At 36.4% G+C, this 21773-nt stretch overlaps 1 protein-coding gene across 1 annotated transcript in view; it reads right to left on the reverse strand.

The window, feature by feature from the left end:
• RALGPS2 (Ral GEF with PH domain and SH3 binding motif 2) overlaps positions 1 to 21773 on the reverse strand; it is a 99156-nt gene that overhangs the window by 56159 nt on the left and 21224 nt on the right. Inside the window, exons 5-7 of the mRNA XM_009705618.1 lie at positions 13914 to 14003; positions 10399 to 10491; positions 5808 to 5934 (exon numbers count right to left, since the gene is read on the reverse strand). Of these exons, the coding sequence (XP_009703920.1) occupies positions 5808 to 5934; positions 10399 to 10491; positions 13914 to 14003 (310 nt within the window). The remainder of the gene's footprint in view (positions 1 to 5807; positions 5935 to 10398; positions 10492 to 13913; positions 14004 to 21773) is intronic.

The raw sequence follows: 21773 nt of genomic DNA on the forward strand, positions 1-21773 counted from the left end.
AGGTTAGTTCAACTCTTAAATGTAAATATGTGAAATGACATTGTCTTGCTTTAATGTGAAAATTGATTAGTTATTTAACAATTTATTTAAAAACGTTGGTATTTCTTTCAATGAAAATCTGACTTCACATTACTGTTTAAGATTTACTCCAAGAAGCTACACAAAAAATTGAAGACATTCTAGCTTTGCCAGCGGAGAGAGATTTTTGCAACAAATAATTATTTCAAAATGAAGTCGTGAATTAAACAAAATATAAAATTTCTTAGTGGTGTAGAGAATTCCTTAAGATCTGCATATCCTACCTTCTGTAAAACACTAACATAAGAAAAGAAAAATAATTGCATGAAATTATTGATAAACTGAAGACAACCAAATTGCTCGGTACTTCTTTTACTTTCAACCTCTGTATTCAGATATCCTAATCAAACAAAAATATTTCTTGATACTTTGAACTTAAATAGCAAAATGAAAAGTCTTGATATTAAAATCATGACTTGATACTTGGAGACCCCTCCCCTGTTTCAGTTAGGAGGGATGAGGTCTGAACAAGTGCTTACACGTACTTATTTAGAGAAGGACCAAGTCTCTGAATATTAGAAGTTTTCCTCCAACACAGCTTTCTGCTGACATAGTAAAATAAAGATTAGAAAACAGCTCTGAGTGTATTCTCCCTGCCACCCCAAACATGGACTTCTCTTATGATATACATTTTTCCCTTCCCTGACATGTATACAACTATTGATACTGTCTATATTAAATTTTCTACCTTCTACATATCAGATTTCCACTGGAATTAATATGTAATTTGAGAAATAAGCAAATAGTTTTCCAACCTTTAACAAAAGTCATACTACATACTGCATCGAAACAAGATATTGCCAAAATCAGAAACAACAAAATGTTTGCTTTGGGTACCAGAGTCTCCAAAACTGAAGCTTTCTTTCTAGCATATAAAATTATTTAATAATTGTACTTAGCCACACAGCTTGCTTACTCAATTTGATATTACACAAAAACTAGATACACTGTTCTGAACTGTAACCAATGAATTTGTTTGGCACCTCATATACGCCTTCAGGATTTTAAGGAACTTTGCCTCTATTCAATATAAGAAACCCTAATAGCTAAAAGAATCATCTAATATTATTATGCTAAATTAGCCGATATCAATTGATATGCAAAACCTCACTTGTCATTCAGAGGAGAGAAAATAGCATTCTGCTTTCAAAACACATTCTCTGGAGTAGATAAAGCTTCATAGACAATATGTGGCTGCATAGGTTGTAGCCAAATGGTCAGAGATCAAAGTGGACAAGTTTCAACAATATTTAATCGGGGTTGGCAGTGGCGGGTGGGTAGGTGGGGAAGCACTCCCACCATATTCCATTCTCAAATTCCAAGAATTTTAATGGATACAAATGTGTAAGATTACAATTTTGAAATTGTTCTTTATATAAGGAATATTTGTTTGTTACAAATATCATACAGACCTTACTGATCAAGTGTTCTGTAAAATGCTTTTTAATCACGAACGCTTAAAATTCAGACTATCTATAGTCTAGTCTTTTTTTCTATCATAGCTGGATAGAAGAGCTGTTCAGGTAAATTTAAAAGCTGAAAATGCCCTCCAAAACACTCCTTTAATGAACACTTCTGATAGCTTTAGTTCATTCAATCAACAGATTTCCTCTCCTTGGAACAGATTTTATTTTACCCCAAGAATCTCTTGCCTGCTACAAAACCAGTGTTTGTTTATTCAGTGCAGTCAGTGAAAGGTGTACTTTTCAAAAACGCCTAAGTAAAATTAGCTTGCACTCAGCCTTTAAATTACATCTCATATGTTAGACATCTGAAAAGTGAGTCGTCCCCAATTTAAAGCTGCAGGGTGATGTAAACTAAACATTATTACAAAGTATACCCAGAAAGCTCAGACTGTACAAATGCCATGCTCCGAAAGGAAAGACTTAGACTTCAAGATCCAACTTAAAGATTATGAGGAGGGAAAGCATGGCATTTCTTTTTTCAGGTTGGTCCATACCCTGTACTTTCAAATGCTTCCAACTCTTACCAGTTCTTAGCTTTTGGGTTGAATTTTCTAAGCGTGGTAAATGACTTAAGAAGTTCAATGTTTTCTCTCATACTTTTTTTAAAAGTTTTTCAAAAGAGGCTGTAGCATCCCTCAAGCTTATTGCGCTGGACATTCTGAAGCAGTCAGTCTGTGAAGGACATAGCTTTCACCATTCCTGCCCTATCAGTCCAAGTTTAACCAAGCAGACCTCAAAAATTTTAACCTGTATGAAACCTGAAACACAGTTTTCACATATATTTCCAAAGTCTATTGCAAGCATTGCCACTGAGATAGCTGAATAATCATCAGATGAATACTTCAATAACCTGTTTTCAGCTTTTCTGTTTCTGGATATAATTCCTGAAAGACAGCCATGAGAAAATATTTCACAAGGTAGTAGTGCTTAGTTAAATAAAAATCTTACTTCTCAAGATATGGCTCAATTGTTTCATTGTGCAATCTCAAATTAATCAGAACTCCATGATAAGACTCCCTTTGAAACTGGGTTTTTATTCTAAGGTGAAAAATAACAGCACATATACAGCTCCCATTTGTTTCAGTTACTTTAGTTGGCTGGGTGATGCAACAGTGATGACATAGCCCACATAGCATAATGAGGACCTAATGCTGAACATTTTTATTGGTGTTGCATGGCTCTTAGCACTCACATTTAAGTTAGTGAGTCCACGCTGACGATGTGCTGCTCTCACTTGCATTTCTAGAACTCTGGAATCACACCATACTTACTGCTGCAAGCAACTGAAAAATATTTTTATTTCCCCCCTCCCCTAGTTAAATGAGGAAGGACATCTTTATCTTGCCCACAGCGAGTGAGCTGTGGTAATAAGAAAACAATCTCTACTTCGGCGGCTCTGCTCCCATTGCAAAGACTACACCCAAAAAAAGCATTTAAGCTTTATCTTATAATGCTAAGACAGTCATGAAAAAAACTCCACACCCACATTCAATATTTGGTTGCATAAGGATATACCTAGCAACCTCTGATGGGTAAAACATTCATCCTTGAAATTGCAGCTGAGATTCCCTTATAGGCTCACTTTCCCTATGATCTTGCTTCACGAGCAGTGCCCCTGATTGTCTGGAGGGGATTTGCAATGGCAAATGTAACTGTGTGGCAAGCTTGATTATCTGCACTCTCCTAAAGAGCATTTTAGGGGAGCACAGCAGGATCTCTGCACCAACAGTGAAGAGAGCCCCACCCCACCCCTTCTTTTACCACGCGAGGAAACGGACCTCAGAATTAATCCCCCTCCCCGGCACATGCCACGACCACAATTTTAAACTGCAGACTTCTAGGTAGACTTTTCTACACATTTTAAACCAGGAGCAGCACTACTCCCATATACAATTTTATACCAGAAGTAACAGCAGAAAAAGATCCTTTCAGGAATTATAACCTATAGCTGGCAAGCTTAAAACAGAAAGTAAAACAAGCAACTTAGCTTACTTCTGTTCTATATGACTATCGCATTAGTCAAAATGCCTTGGGAAGGAAAATTTCAAATACTCCTGCAAATCTACTCAGGTCTTACCGGAGATTAAAGGTTTGATCAAACTAGAAAAACAGCCCGTCTTTCAAGATAGATCCAGATTTATCACAACCGTATTTTCAAGGGAATGTTGTTCTTTTTAGAAGGACTGCACCACAGGGCATTTGCTATTTGTTTAGAGAATTAAAAGACGCTTGAGGATATTCTTCAATTCTTACTAATGACATGATATAATATGAAACCAGGTCACAATACATTCTTTAACTACAGCGGGTCACAACAAAGAGTATTTCTTTCTTTCTAAGTAGGAAAGAAATATACATTTCACTTCAACAAACTATAAAGTCACGCCCAAAGCTCATTCTAATGCAAAAGTTAGACAAAAGCTACTAATGTATGGAGGAAGACAACTGCAACTGAACAAAACCTAGAACATTGTTTTCCAACATTTTAACTTTTTTTTTTAATAGACACTTGCACATAGTAAGGCAGTATTTTTAAAGTGTCAAATACACCAAGCATAAAGATTTATCTGTAAAGCAGTTAAGTATCAGAAGACCATAATGGCAAGGGTCAGAGAATTATGAGATTTTGAAAAATCTGACAGAAGGTTGGCTTGAGACTTCTATAATCAGCAAGAAAACTATTTGAGCCTGGTTACATGTTTCAAAAATCACAGCATACAGGTAAAAAGCATCTGGAAAGCTAGAAATCACATTTCAGAACCATATATGGTGCGTATATACTATATGTGTACACACGATGGGAAAGCTACAAAATGACGTTTAATCACATTACATTATGCTTGGCTGCTTCTTTCCCCCTTTTAATCCAGGCCTAGCTTTAACAGCTATGTCAACAAATAGGGTAGCATGTGACAGTATGCCACACCAGCAATTTTCACACGTGCACTTCAGACAAAATACGCTCATGCTGATTCTTCCATTCTGGGTACAAACAATTACCAACATCTGAATACTTGAAAATATAGGAAATTAACAGCTGTTAAGATCATGTTGGAACTGATGAATGTTTATGGGAGGGATATAACAGGGAAGTGAAAAATGAAGTCAGAATGAGGAACTCTGTAGGACTACTTGTCATAAAAATTATTATTGGTTCTCCATAGCAAAGTATGTTTTTCTAGTGAAGTGTAAAGCATGTAAAAGGCAACCAATTTTGCAAAACCTGGATATATGCATTTTTAGAGGCATCATTCTAGATTCTAACATCGATGATATTATCATTCGTATCAAGTTATGAAGCAAAAGAAATAATATTGTGACAGACACATAGATCACAGTATAAAGACTACTGTCAAGTTATTAATCTTGGAAAAGTTAATAGCCTAGCTCAGTAAAGGAAGTACCAAACTTCAGGAACAAAAAGATTACAGTTTAATAATCCTTAGTGACCACAAGAGGTCATCTTGAATTTAGGTGTAAGAACAACCTGGATCTGCAAAAATATGAACTATTTTTTTCTGGAAAAGGAAAAATTTAACTAAATATTTCCTTAATTTTATGTCACTACCAACATCTTATGATCTCAAAGAAGAGCTACATTAAAAAAAAGCACATTGATCACTTTAAACAAACTTAACTGAAACATTCAAAAACACTAGGTTAGCTTGGCAACAAAACCAATACATATAAAACACATTTATCTAGTTTTCAGATACACAGGAATATCATTTACTCATAATTATTCCATAAAGCTCAGTCAGTCATAACAACCCAGTTTCTCTTGTCACCTTAGTATAATTAAATGCAGCAATATCTCCAGATTTTAGCATGTTGCAAACTCTAAGATTTACATTTATTTATCTCAGAGGTTGGTGATTTACAGTTTCTCATAAATCAAAAGGCATCATTACTATAACAATGAAGTATTTAGCTCAGAGTGCTAACAGGCGTAACAATTTTAAGTGCTTCTCCATAAGTCAATCAGTGTATCTTATATAACATATGGGAAAACAATTTCCTAAAAAACTGATACTGCATGTAATACTGAAGTGTTTGTGAGGTTTAATAGGTATCTTCTTTCTGAAGCTAGTGAAGTTATTTCTTGCCACATAGAGAATATCCAGAATCAACCAGTGGTTATAGATTCTTTACTGAAGTACTGAAATAGTTTCATGAATGCTTCAAAGCTGGTGTTTAGTTTGTGCCATTACTCGAGAAGTATGTTTGTCATTACAGTTTCCCACTAGAAATACTTCAACTTACCTAAGTAGGGAATACAAGGAGTCATCTTCAAGCTGCTGATATAGTCTCTAAGCCTTTTGTAATTGTCTTCTTTACTCATAACATACTCCAGCTTTTCAAAGGTGGCTTTATCCTTCCGACTCAATAACTAGGGGAAATAAAAAAAACAAAAGGCAAAACTAGATGAGTTTAAGTTTGATCTTTCTGATTTCTCTTTTACCCTTATAAGCACGGATTTCCACCTCCATCTCCCGTTGTTATTGGTTTGTTTTCAAATACAATTGCTTCAAAATTACAGAACTTACTCCTTAAGGTTGAGTACTTGGAGAGCTTACAAAGAAAAGCAGCTATTTTGGTTGTTAAATTTAAACTAGCCTTTAAAAAAATTAACCAGGTAAAACTCTGGTGTTCTGAAGGATCCTTCTGAAATAATACAAGTTATTGAAAGACTAATCTAGCCAACACACATCACAATTTCATACTCTGTCCACATCTACACTATTTCAAATCAGTAATTTATTGCAATTCATTCACCAGTAATTCATTCCAACTATCCACAAGTGTGCTAGTTTTGTCTGGGATAGAGTTCATTTTCTTCAGAGTAGCTGGTAAGGGGCTGTGTTTTGGATTTGCACTGAAAACAGTGTTAATAATGCAGAGATATGTTCATTATTGCTGAGCAGGGCTTTATACAGAGTCAAGGCCTTTTCTGCTCCTCATACTCCCTGTGGCTGGCATTAAACCATGACATAAGTTAACAGTTCTTTGACAGATACACTGAGAAATTTTATACTAATCCAGTCTCACAAAACCCCAAATTCCAAAATATGTTCTTATTCTTGATTTGAGAGCTATCTCAACAAATAACTTTCCAAAGAGCAAAACAATACCATTAAGATCTGGTAATTATCTTTAACCAAACTACAATTTTAAAAACAATGAATGCAGATATACACATATCCATGTACTTGGTCTGGAAAAGAGTAAGGATTCATCCATTTTCCTTTACAGAAGGCATTATGGACTTGAATACAGGTTGTGTACATTGTTCTGCCAACTAGCAATTTTACTGGCTTTTAATATTACAGGAATGTCCATTTCAAATACAAAACATAAAAGTCACAGATCTTCATCCTCCATTCCTCCTTCCCCCTGCCTCTTCCTCTGACAGAATTAACAGCAGCTAAGCTCTCTTTGTTAAGACTGGGAAAGTAAGTTAAGATATTTTTAAAACATCTAGCTGAACTACTGCTGCAAAACCACCTTAAAGGCTTCATTTCAATTCAGAGTCAGAATTTTAAAAAGGGTGTAAGATGTTCCCACTGAACATTTCAGCAGAAGACTCAGTGTTCTAGTCCCAGTCACAATTTTTCCCCTATAAGATATCCAATAATGCAAAAATGACAAGGATCAGATTGCTAAATCTTTAAGCATATTCCCTTTTCTCTTTCAGTTCAAGATCAACCTATGTGAACATGATAGAAATTAAGGGTCCCTTCTGCAAATTCAATATTGAAATAACTACTCTTTTTACTTACATTTCTTATACCCTAGTCTTCCTTAGGATAGCTAACACACCACCAAACTAAACACTGGCTTTCAGAAGAAACTAGCTTTTTTAAAGTGAATTATTTCCCAAGACATACTGATTTCCGACATTTCAGCAATTAATTTACAACTTTAGCTTTGGATCCAATATTTGGATTAACAGCACCTCACGTTCATTAACACTGCAGAGATCTGCCAATTCCAAGACAAGGAAACAGTAGACAAGCATAACTTCTTTCCAACCACCAGAATATGATGTTTATCTTTAGAAGTTTATCTCCTCAAAGATGGTTCCAGTTTAATCAGCCTAGATTATTTTGCCTTTAATAATATTGTAAAATATTCTGCTGCCGTTTGGTGTCTTGATTTTTGTAGTTTTGCAGACTGGAAGGTAAGACAAGACTAACAGATACAGTAATTGCCTAAATTCAGACTTGAATAAAATTAATTGTATTTTCCTCAAAACGTGCTGATGAGCACAATCTTGTTCAAGTTTGATATATCACTTCAGGCTCTTTGAATAATCTCTAAACAAGCTGATCTTGTATTACTTCCCCTCGTGCTCACAGTGCAATTCACATCATGCCTCCACTTCCTGCATTAATGTAAAAAGTACAGAGAAACCAACATTAACAGTGTTTCTGCAAGGGCAAGTAAGGACCCAACTGTTACTTCTTCAGTTTTGGAGCTGCTTCTTTTTCTAAATAATTTTTCTTCCTCTTGGCTCTTAGGGTACAAGGATGCAAAGGACAGTAAAGAGATGTACATACGCAGAGAAAATAAAAGCTCAGGCTGATAGTTTACAGTAACAGGGAAGGATTCAGAGCCCTCCAGACTGCTCTTTGCTTCCCAATTATAGCGTGCCAGCACTGAAGACAACCTTTCTGAAATGCAAGAAAGGAAAGATAAGGTTTCAGGGTGCTGGCAGAGTAGGGCAGGATTTACTCACCTAACTTCACATGTCTAACGATTATTTGTTTACATTGCCCAAGTCCTAGCTGGTAGAATATTCTATTCTATGAACTTTCTTGGGAAGGTTCATAGTTCTTTCCAAGTTTTGAATGGGGCAAATCACACCTTAAAAGCATTTATTATTCTCCAGAGTTCAGAGGGCATGCAGGCAGTAAGTGAGACCAATTTCAGACATATTCAGACATACCATCAGAAGACATGAATTTCATCTTTTTTAGGAACACTGGATTATCAAGCAAGTATTTAATTGCTCCTTTCAGCTCTAGATTCCAACCATATAAGGAGACTTTTTTTAAGTGAGTGAATATACTTCCAGCTATTATCCTGACTTTGTAAGTTGAGTTGATTGCAGGTTGCTATGAACTATCTCAAAAATGGAGAAGAAATCCTTCCTTTTTGAAGGTTTTGGAAGGTTACTGTATAACTTACTCAAATTACTAGGTGACTCAAATAAGAGTTTGGTGTGCTTTTTCACATGTCTTTTCTTGCTTTTAATATACAGAAAGCCAACGGCTTAGAATTACTTCAAGAACTTATAAACCGAACTTCCAAGAGGAAGACAACTAAATCAGTTGGCAGCGCACATTGCTAAGAGCTATCCTGCAACTTGAATTTGCAAAGGCTTATATAAGATGATGAAAAGCATAGACTCGCTTGGGATTGTATAAGAAATTAAACACCTGCAGAAATGCAGGAGAAGTTACCTGGCATTTCAGAGGCTGGAAGAGGGGCAAACTTTAAAAGCTGATACATATGCCAACAGCACACAAATAATCCTCAGAAGTGCAAACTAGAACTTCTGGTTGACCAAGCAAGAAAAGAAACTGGGGACTCCCAGTTCTGAATGGCATAATCATGATAGTAACTAATATGGTTATATTAATACATGGATGCAGTTGACATTTGTTTCAAGTCATGCACAAAAAAAACCCCAAACTGAAAAAAAACCCAACAATTTGGCATCACAGTTATGTAAAACTGTTGAAACATCAATTCATCGACACGACAAAACCAGAAAAACAGTTGTTTTCCTCAAGGTCATTTTGAAGTGTTGACTTCATTAAGACTTCCTTAGGGAGATTTGTGGTATTTTGAAACCATGTCTTACTTAATTGTGCATTTGCAAACTGTGCCCAGAATTGTACACGAGTATCTCAGCAGGAGTGAATTATATTCAATTTTGGTAACATTTATCAACTGAACAACATTATCATTCAGTTAATCAGACACAGAAACACTTTTTGTAACAAGCGAGGATGTGTTGACATGTCTTCAGTGAAAGTTTTTAGCTCTTTTTAATGATCTATTTATATGGATCCCTCACACAGGAGCATTTCAGTCATCTGTTTCTGTCCCACTTCAAAATATCACAATTCATCTGTTTATACAGCTGGACAACACAATGTATGGCTGAATCAAGCTCAGTGTTTTCTCAGCTATGAGGTATCAGCAAGCAAAAGTCATTTCTTATGTTCTTTTGATCAAGGATGCAACTACACAAAAATAGTATTAATTCCAGTCAAAAAACAGATGTCAAATAAAAATCTTTCTAAAGAACACCATTCTTTCATAACTGAACAAAAGCAGACCTACAAATAGACTGTATAATGCAGTTGTTAGACCTAGGAAAATAATTCTGAAAACTCTGAAGAAATCTGCTAGATTTACTTATCAGAGAAACTACAAATCTCTTTATGGAAACCGAATCAAGAGTTTCCGGACATCTGCTCTTCATAGCAAAAAAATTTCCAACAGTATAAACCCTTAAACGATTAAAGTATGACCCACTTTGGCATTCACAATTTTCCAGTGACTACATACAAAATAGCTTCTGGCCAAATTAGAAGCCTCTGGCATTTAGCAGAATCTGCAAGGAACTGTTTTTCAAAAGGAAAATATTTCTATGCCAGAACGGAAAAAAAATTCAACAGGAAACACCATAGGTTTAAGAGGCACTAGAAACATTATGTACACAGTACGAGAAGATTAAAAGTATCTGTAATAATTACTGCATCCTTGAAAACAAGCTACAGAATGTTGTATTTTCTTAAGAATAAATTCAAACCCCTCCATTGTCCTGCTGCTCACTTACCGCCCACGTTTTAGTCAGCCTGAAGATTGGAGCACTCTGTAGGCCTGACACAACTGCCATAAGAGCATGCAGATTATTCAGCTCATACAGTTTCTGAGGACAAAAATACATACAATAACAATAAACAACATTCCAAGTGCTGTCAATAACGACTACAGAATAAATAACAATCTAAAAATGAAGAAATCTTGCACGTTCTAAAATGAAGAGTTACAGTGAACTGCTATGCACCCATACCACTTTTATGGCACCTCCTGATTTTTCATTACTGCATTTATACAGTTTTGGATTAGATTATACTAGTTTCATAGTCCATAGAGAACCCTTGAAAAAAAAATCTGTTTAGGCGTACATCTTGGGGCATAGATCAGAAATGTCAGAAGTTTTCTGACATTCAAACCCAACAAATCCCTTTCATAGCATTCAACAGAATTTTAAAACTTCACATGCCAAAAAGGATAACCCAGTTGTGAATGTTGTAATCATGGTAGTACTTAATATCGTAAATGCATCTGGCATGGCAGGTTTATGTAGCTACCAAGGCTGCATCAAAGCACACAAAAAATAATGTTGCAGGATGAAATCAAGCAGGTGAATTTCAAAAGCCATGTACCTGGAGTACTTCTCTCACTGAGACACAATTTTTGCAGTACAACAACTAAAACTAACTAGTGGTAAGGAACAATGAAATCAAAATTGAACACAGAAAGCTTCAGGGGAAAAGAATTTTCTTGAAAACACTGCACAGAAGTGCATTTTCTTACACATGTGGAATTTCCCTCTCTTTTTTTCTTTCCCTCTGCCTCCAAAGCCATTGATCTGCCTTGGCCAATTAACTATGGGTACTACTGTCATGAAAGCTTAAAAGTCATCTGGAAGAAAACGCTGTTCCTTAAACTTTTCTGCAATATCAATTATTCTGACAGCTATGAGCACCTAGAGATCTGAATTACATTCAGGGATTTTTGGTGGAGCATACACAAATTGAGGTTTTATCCCTACTAAAAAGACTTCGATAACGACAAATGGCTAACTCAATCACAGTATTGCAAATCCTGTCCAACTCATGTGGAAAATTCACCAAGGTAGGTTAGGATTCCAGCTAGAAATGATACAGTAATATAAGGAACCCTTGCTATTCAAGAAATGGTGGAAGTCCTTTTTCCTCCTTGAAACTCAGTCTACCCAAGCTTTCTCGATTATGAGGCCTTTTATGAGATAACAGGATAAAAAATTAGACTAACTTGATTCTGCATAAATACTGAACATCAGGAGAGACCTTATATTTGGAAGGCCAAAAGCAATACCACAAGGATGGTTTTCTGACTGATAGTTTTGGAGCAGGGCAAATGATTCTCTCTCCACTTAACACACTGGCAGAAAACTAACAGGCCGTTACCGAACAAAGTCCTCATAGGTATTACTCAGAAATGCCACATCTAATGCTTACTGTCAGGTCACCCTAGTAGCCATTTCAGTCTGGGTACCGTGAGACTTCTGACAGCCTCTGGTAGAATGTCTCATCTGTCTGTTCATCCTGGTTGGGTGGTCTGTAACAGACTCCCACCGTAATTGTCCTCCCTGCTGACCTTCCCCCTGATCTTTACTCATAGGCACTCAACCTTGCTATCTTCATCATTCTTCATTTCAGTACAGTCAAGACACTCCCTTACATGCAAGGCTACCCCACCGCCTCTCCTGCTTCGCCTGTCTCTTGTAAAGAGCTTATAGCCATCCATTGCAGCACTCCAGTCATGACAGTCGTCCCACCATGTTACCGCGATGGCAACTGCATCATAACTTTCCTGCTGTACCATGGCTTCCAGTTCCTCCTTTTTGTTGCCCAAACTGCACGCATTGGTGTAGATGCACTTCAGCTGGGCTAACAGTTTTGCCCCAGACACAGGCGTACTGCCCCTAGGTTCATCTCTAGTGAGCCTGGTCCTATCCCCTACCTGCTTCAAACCTAGCTTAAAGAGTGGATTTACAGCTTCTCTGAAAAGTTAATTAGTGTGACCTCTGGCACCAAGCTGCTTTGATAACAGCTTCGGTGTAAATAAAAAACCCTTCAAATAGCACTAGCCGCAGTAACTTCATGTTAGCAGTCATATGTAACCAAAGCCAAGATAACAGAGACATTAAGTAAATTAACAGATGCATAAAACACCCCATATATAGTTTCCTGCTTTTTCTAATTGTGATTTTTACAACTCATAGGCAAGCAAAGCTCAACTAATTGTTAGAATTCATAACTATCTCAAAACCAGCATCATTTCAGCAAACACTGCTGTCTGCACTCCACAGATGAGGTCAGGCACGTTCAGAGAGTTGTGTCCAAAGCAGAGTCTACAATACCCCGCATTGGCAAGTCCCATCCAAGTACTAAATAAACCTGACCCCGCTTTGCTTCCAAGATTGGTTCTGCACTATGACCACACAGGTGAACCTCACTCCTTCTATGGAGGGACATGGATCATGAGGTAAATCTTTGTATGTTTATTTCAAAAAAAAAAAAGACCACAAGAACTGATTTTTTAAAAAATACATAAGATGAAGATACATTAACTTACCAGATATCAAAGGATATTTAAAAGAGATCCTTAACAGTTCATGATGACAGCATGATTACTAAGCAAAGCCTGTGGAATCTTAAAAAATTAGCTTGCTTTGCCCAAAATTTATAGTTGAATCCCATATAAGAAAATACTACTTCATTAAAAATGTGCGTATCAAGACAAAGAATGCATTTGCAAAATGAATACCAAGATAATTACAAAATTTTACATCTTTTTTTTGCAGGTAATCTGAGGTGGCCACAGAAGTTAGCCGTAGTAACAGTCAGCCACCCTCTGACAAAAACTTGAAAAACATCCCTCTCTTCACACTCCAATGAGGAAGTTTCATTCTGTTTGAAGGGCCAGGACTCTGGTTCATCTACACGTAAGTCAAGATTTGCTGACTCTTTTCTTATGAATGTCAGTCCTAAAGGCTTTCATGAAGATATCACAGGATGAGAGGTCTAAAATGTTTTTGGAGTTCAGGTACATTTTTGAAACAGTATTTATTAGGTTGATACTATTCATGCCACAACTGGAGTAAGAGATAACAGATCCTTTCCTTCCAATAGTGAAAGCAAACAAACTATTTCTGTTCTAACTGACGCTGGTTGAGTTGACTTTACACACAGCATTTTGGCTTCACTAACATTAGGAAACACACCTGGTAAATTATATTATCTAATAAACAATATTTGAAACAAGGTATCTTTGCATTTCCTTAGTTAAGCTATTTTTTTGCAAACAAAGGCTTCCATTTCAGGACTTCAGTCTGTCACTATTTCTGACCACTTTGTTACATGCAGAAGCCAAACAGCTATTCATGTGAACAAATACAACCATGGCTAAATCAGGTATCAGATAAATATTTACCCATTTGTATTTTTTTAACTGACCAACTTAAGCATAAGAACTTTCATAATGGTGAATCCCACAACCCCCACCCATCCAAATTCTTACCTTTGCAGTTTTAATATAGTGACTCAAAACCTCAGCTCTTATTTTTAAAGTTTGTGCATGTAGAATCTCTCTAACAACCCAGAAGCTTACCTACAAAGAAGAAAATTTGCCTTTTTAAAATACAGAGCTTCAACATTACACTTTTAATATTTTTACTTCATGAATAATACATTAAAAGTCCCACAGCATTCAACTTCCATCTATCAAGCTGAATACATACTAGAAGATGCAAATGCTTATACTATAAAATCCCAACCAATATAACCCAGACACTAACAAAAAACTTTCTTCAAAGTGTTCTGCTCTGTTATTCTGCTATTTCTTACCCAAGATACCTTCTACCATTATATGGTCTAGCAGTTGCTTAAATCAGTAATAAATCCTACTTATACTTAGAACTGAATCTTTTATCTTGTTTCTCTCTTCACCTTCCCCATTTCATAACTATTAGCCATGCATTCCCGTATTTTGTTGGGAGTGTGCATGTTCTGCCGTCTGCTTTTCTCAGTAAGTGTGTTGGCGGCTAGAACTCGTCTTTGTAAAACTTATCACATCAGTTAGTTGCTTACAAAGACATTGTGATCTCTTTTTCTAATGAGGAAAACCCTTCAGCTGCCAGCACACCTCAAAAAAACCTCAGCAGAATCAGTTATGTACAATCTATGCAGACTCGTTTTCAGGCTAAGTTTGAGGATGAGATCTCACAGACACAATGCCAATGGCAAAACTCTCAAACAATGTCCTCCCAAGAAAATAAAATAATGAAGAAATTTTATCAAAAGCATCTACAAAATGAAGGAATATAAAAACTAAAATTGAGTTATATCCTTTGGTTTTGCTTTTCCACAACTTCAAAGCTGTATTATCCAACTCTTAAGACACGTTGAACAGCTTCAACTACAGTTCACTGACATTTCCAAATTCCCCACACCTCAAAAAAAAAAAAATCAAACTGATATCACCTGAACAAAACTGGAACACAAGGTAGGAAGCCTCTGCTATAACCTAGAGTTTATAGTTTGGACTCTTATTGCTGGCTAAGCAATATGCTAATATACAGCATGCTATCATACCCATTTCTCAAGTTTTATCGGACTAACTTCACTGTTCTGTAAAAATCAGTGCTATATTCAGTACGGTACAAAGGATGGTTGCTGTACTTCGTAGCTACCTGAATGCCTCATAAAAGCTATACTTTGAAAATGTTTTGTTAACATGTCTAAATTCTAATCTCTCTCATCTGTTCCCCCCACGCCCTCTTCCCTCATATACTTTAGCACAAAGACGACTGATAGAAAATAAACACCTTCATAACTGTAATAAAACAGTAGCAAAGAATTAGCAAATGGTAGCAAATACTGTAGCTTTTATTCATGTATTCACTACAAGTTAGGAAAAAATGAACGATTAGCAAGATACAGCATGACTGCTGTTTACAAAACTACTGAAAACAGTGTATGAAGAAATGTATGCTCTCATACATAAACATCTTTCAACCTGCCATGCTGCTTTGATTTTTACAAGTGATGCTAAACTACTGCTTGTAAACTGACAATGCAAGCATATGTATTTAGGTTACTGTCCAAAATTGCAAATAAAAAAAAAATTAAATATCCTGCAAGAAGATCCACATTTCCAAAATTATTACATTTTCAGTGAAGCCTAACAACTGCTTTCCTTTGGTCTGTTTGTCTAAGGCTGTATTAGCCAGGAAAGAATTAGCCACAGAGCTCTTTTCTTTCTTCCTTTTTTTTTTTTAACAAAGAATCTCCAGAGAAACTGTGTTACCCTGACAAATACAAAAAATTGTTCTGTGCAAACAGCATTACTATAAAATACATAAGTACTGAATACACAAATACTGAAGTATTTGACAGTACTTCAAAAAATTGACAAAAAAAGTTAAGCCTCAGTTTGATGTCCTGCTGTAGTTACACAGCTTGAGAAAACCAACTTTTCCCCTTGACTGATGAATGAGTTTCTAAGGAGCTGCTTTCCCTTTTTAGATTTTTAACATGGATTTTTGTATCACAAAAAATCAGGTAGAGACAACACATACATTGCTGTGCACTAAAATCCCAAATCTCTTTGGTCTCAAGTTAATAGAGCATTGATGTAATAGGAGACTGCTTGCGGTAGGCCAGACTACGAAACACTTGCTCAAAATACAGCGCAATGCTCAATCATTTTCATAAGGATGAAAAGACTATTTACTATGTTGGCCCTGACTTCTATGCAAGTTTATTAGCTTCATAGTGACATAAGCACCGTGCCGCACAAATACTCTTGTTCACTCAAGGAAGTCTGGTTTCCATCCCAGCCCCAGCCAGACCCAGCGTCCACACTTCCAAACTCTTGTAGGAAAAACAAACCAGAACAAAACGCAAAACTTTCTTCAAAGCTTAGAGCCATCCAGTCCCTTCAGAGACAGAGGAAGGAAGAGATAAAGAGAATTAAACATACTTAATCGTTTCCACTCTAACCACCTCCACTCCTCTTTGATGCGTTTTTATCGGCATTGACACCGGTTTTTGGCGCATCTTGTCTATTCACTGATATCTTTAGATACCACCACAAACTAATGTATTCCAAATACTGAAAACCAAACAATTTAAATAAACTCTTTTGTTCCAATAGCCCACTTCATTTTATCCAGGTTCATTCTTCACGTAAATCACACATTTGTTCCAAACATATTTTGTGGTTGTTTTGCTTCAAGTCCTCTGCATTTAAATATTATTGTTTCTCACAGTGTCCCATCAATATCAATCAGTTAGATGACCCACAGCCTTTCAACACCAATGCTTTTGATATCAGTTCAAAACACCATTTAACCCTTGACATGTATTTGTGTTTTTATATTCTTCCCTATTAAGAAAACATTTTCCCTAGAAAAACATGCTTAACTTTTGAACGTATCTTTTCTTGAATCACATCTTAAGCTTTTAAAATTATCCCGTGTTTGCCTTATCTGAAATACTAATTTTGTTATACTAGCGCTTTTAAGTTCATTGTTGTTGGTTCCAGAATTAATTGTGCTTTCTGTGCTAATTAGTAGACAGGCAAATTCAGGACTCTCTCTTTAACAGATATTTGGAAGAAAGATCCAGAAAATCTGTTAAAAACATTCTGATGTGCTACACAAAAAGCATGTAATGCAAAACAGAGAGTACTGACCTTGAGCTATTACAGCTAAGGTAGAATCCCTGCCTTTGTTTTGTTTTGTTTCCAAAGGAAACACACTCACCTCTTCCCCATCCCACTTTTTAATTTCTGATCACCCTAGTAAAATTTCACTATCACACTTTACTGCAACTCAGCAACACTACAATAATCGAGACAAACTACTTCTTCTACATAATGTTTGCATTTGTTTTTTTTTTAAAAAAAACCACAGTTTCACAGAGTTAGTAAAACATAACGTCTGCCTTTCAAGTGGGATCTTTTGTTTTAAAATTGTCCCAATGCATTGCATCTAGATGACAAGTTTCCCTAATATTTTTAGCTCTGTGGCAGCACAGTTTGACTCTCATAAATAAAACCCTTAAGAAAGAGGTTTTTAATACAGATAATCTTACAACCAGAAGAGCAACTGTAACCTTTACCTAAACCATGAAATGTTTTCTCATCAATGCTTAACAGCAATCTTCAAAAACTATACACCTCTTGTTTGTTTGAAATTTATGATAAACACTTATTTTCAAAAGGTAGAGAACAATGGTTTAGTAAGTAGGCAAACTCGACAGTTTTGCACTGACAGATGTACCAGTACAAGAGTAGTATGCAAGTATACAACTAACTTTCAGAAGCAAGCTGAAAAAGGCAGAGATCAGCTTTTTTTTTTAATTATGTAAAGAAATTACATATTTAAAAACACTACTTCATAGTAGATGTGTAGATCTATGGAACACCACATAGCAAAGTATTCTTCAAGAATAAAAGAATCCTGGTATGGAACAATTCAATTGATTTCTCTTCCCTGAACTTGATCTATTTTTACAGGCACCACATATAATTATCACATAAGTAATGCTGGAAATACACTACTTCATTCTCAGTGAAGTGCAATCAACTGCACATAATCATTACTGTTTCCAAAACTCTATCAGCAGATCAATTTGCTGTGAAGCAGCTGTTAGTGATTTAATATTCTCTTTACTTACAAAGTGAGAGCTGTTCATGGTTTTCTTTTGGCAAGTTGGGGGAAAAAGGAAAGAGCATAATTTAATGTATAATTTAAACCAGTCAAAGGTTAACAAAAGTTTGACGAAATGTATTCATACCTGATAAAGCCAGAACTCACAACAATTTTCCCTGGTTACTTATTTTAGGTCTAAGTACTAGAAACCCCAGGTTAAGCGGGGCAGGTGCCCAACAGGAACTACACTCTGCTGTGCAAGCACCTGGGCTAGGAACTGAGCACCAAGGTGGCAAACCAGGCAAGGAAGACGAAAATCACTTACTCCACTGTGCCTTCTTATTCCCAGTTGCCACTGCCTATCCCATAGGAATTCTTGGGTTTCACTGCTCCCAAAAGGATGGTGAATCTCAATACAACTTTACTATTGGAACGAGTCCTCCACAATGATGCATTTGGAACCGTAGGCCCACACCACACCAAAAGTTACCCAAGGTACTGTTTCAGTAAGTCAAAAGTTGAGGTACTGACATGAATAATAGTAACCTGCAACTGAAAGAATATTTGTCCCTTTTCCCTCCCCTCTCCAGTCCTACTACACTTTGAAGGTAAGACTGATAACCTTCCTTGGTGTCAGAATAAAGGCTGATGCAAACTTCTTGGAAGCGCTTCTTGCAAATGAAGTGCCTCAGCCACTAAAGCTGCACGCAGCGGTTTCCCCAAAAATTGGTTAGAGCCAAACTAACCCAGCAACTGAGCAGATGTTAAATAGCTGGACTTGTGTCCTCTTGATTACTTATTTTTTGACTCTTTAAGGCAGAGTTTCTCCAACAGGCTATTATGACTCCTGTATCAATGTTTTTCAAATGATATGTTAAAGAGAGCAGAAACAAATGAGAAGAAGGAAATAGGAAAGAAGACCTAGAAATGCTTTTCAATCTTTTGGCTTTAACTGCAGTCCAAGAGACAGACTAAGCACTGCAACATCTGCACGTGATGGTGCTGACAATGTGAAAAACAGAAAGAGAAGGTACTTGTCTTGTTCCAGGTGATTTAATGGTGAACTGCAATAGCTTCAAGTACTTACTGGCTGCCTGTTAAAAAAAAGACCTTTTTTCATTTCTTGGGAGATAATCAACGGAATAGAGCCTTAAACTGGTCCATCTTGATTACACTGGTGACTCCACAAAACTCACTGGCATGGCAAACACACGCTTCTAGATTTCACCACTGTTCTTGTTTCAGGGGTGTCCCAAGGACAATTCAAATTACTGGCAATGTATTTGTTTCGGACATTAAAAAAGCAGCAATAACAGGCATCTAAGTAAGAAAATCTTCTGTAGCAGCTAACCCAAGTTCTGAGATGCTGTAAAGAAATGAAAGCCACAGACAGATCCTGTCAGATGGCTAGGTCTTTGCTGGAGCTTAAAGACAAGAGAAAGCAAAGTTTTCAAGATACTAACAAGGCTCTTAAGAAATCATTAGAAAAGATATTCTCAGTGAAGGAACCCTGCGGCTCACAGAGGGGCACATCCAACTTCTATGGATGTAGAGAAAGCACACGAATGGAGTGAGGTTTAATTACAAACCTAAACCTTACGACAAGAAACTTTGCAGCTGTATTTGTGCACATACCGCTACATGGAACATCTATACAACAACAGCCAAAGAGAACCGTAAACCATCTTTCATCATCTTTCAAGAGCCAGTGTCTATCAACAACTATCGAACATGCACTCTGGGACACTGAAAATATGTAAGGTTCCCTTTAGCACCTAGCAAGGCTTTCCAAGGAAACAGGACTATCAACTATTACGAAGAAGTGTATTATTAAAAAGGCAGGTATTTCTAGCATCTTATTCTCCTTATTACTTTTATCGTATGCACATAGCCAGTTTTGTATGGATTTTTATAACAACTAAGACTGATCAAAACCAAGAATACCACCCATCAATTAATAATCTAGTGAACAGATTTGGTAAGTGTTCCACAGAGTAAAATACATAAACATCCTTTAAAAAAAGTAAAATCTATAATGGTCACAAACCCAAAAAGTCATTAGGATGAATAAGAAGGGGAGACTTAAGATAGGATTACAATAATAAACAAATGGGATTTTGCTGGTATGATGGAATTCCTATAAATTAATCTAAAAATACTGTATTTAGAAGTTTTCTAAACACTATTCAACAATCCAGTTAGCATTTTAGCAACATTTAAGATATTTAACAGTTGCTTTTTAAGTACAGGTATCTCCTCCTGGTTCTGGCCAGCTGTACAAGGCAAACCTTCCTTCCCCCGTCCTTAACATATTTTACATGTTAGACATTTTCAAATAGCAGCTCTGTAATGACAAACGTTCAGTTTGCAGACAGCTGATCGCTTATTCCCATGATAAGGTTTCCTCTCCTTCCTTCTTGCTCCTAAGCATACTTTACCAACTCTTTAATATGTCTGAAGGTAGTTCTGTTTAGCCAATTCCTGCAGTTCTTTAGTACATTATACAATAATAAATGAGAAGTGAGGTCCTTGGTAAGGTACACTGCCTAACATGGCCTTTACTACAGAAACATTTCAGAATATTCAGCAAAACAAGATGTTTCTTTGAAGAGATAACTTACATGAGTAAGCAAGACAGCAAATGTTGGAATCACTGGCGTAACCAGTGAGATTAGTGTAAAAAGTATTAGCGTAAAAGTAGCCTCAGGCTGGATAGTCAGTCCAATAAAGGAGCAACTTCAAAAGCTAGATCAGGAAAATTTCAACTAAATGCAACTAAACCCCCCTCCCCCCAAAACCAAAACCCCAACCCAAAACCCCAAGATTTCAATAGATGGTGTGGTCACAAGGAGTTTGCAGTGTAACATTTTCTCCTGAGTCAAGAGGAGAATCAGGCAACTGTCCAAAACCCATGCCCAGACAAGCATGTCAGTCATCAGAAGGTTAAGAAATATTGTGTTGTCAATGAGAAGTAATAGGATTTGGTCATATCCTGAATGTCAGCAATAATGAAAAGTGAGAAAGTACACAACAATTGATAGAAAAAAGACCCTGAAAACATTAGAGGTTTGGGTTGAGTTATAGTTGATTAACAAAGATGTCTGTAGATCTGAGACTGGGTACAGAAGATAGGATTGGAATAGAGCTTGTTAGTTTGAGACATTATTAAACATTTACAAGAAGAGAGATGAAGGCAATAGAATTATTTAATCTGAAATATAAAATACGGCATTATATAGAAAAAGCATTACAGTTTTGAGACTTGGTTAGCTAACTACAAAGCTTGAGTCCTCCAGCTTTAATTGCTGAGAAAGTTAAAATTCTCATCTTATTTTAAAAGTTGATTTTAGAAGGAGACATTTTTAAGAAAGATATAAATCTCAAATACACTATCTGAAAAATTATGCCAAATACAGTGTTAAAGAACAAGTTTTGTACAGTAAAATTGTTTGGAATTTTTAAAGCTTGCCCAGAATCACCCTAAAAAGGTAACCACACTGACAAAAGGCTTATATTTCTAGGGACAAAAACATTTACGTGGAGCAAAAGACCCTCAACTAACACAGAAAGAAATTACATCTAATTACTACTGCAGAAATCCTGTATGGTAAGCCCTGAACTTGTAATTACAATTCTGTCTTTATGTAAAGGACAGCCAGCATTTGCGGGGGCAGAAGTGGAGGGGGGCGGGGGGGGCAGGGGGTGGATAGGACATGATGATG

Source organism: Cariama cristata, unplaced genomic scaffold, assembly GCF_000690535.1.
Source record: "Cariama cristata isolate BGI_N322 unplaced genomic scaffold, ASM69053v1 scaffold8758, whole genome shotgun sequence".
NCBI lineage: Eukaryota > Metazoa > Chordata > Aves > Cariamiformes > Cariamidae > Cariama > Cariama cristata.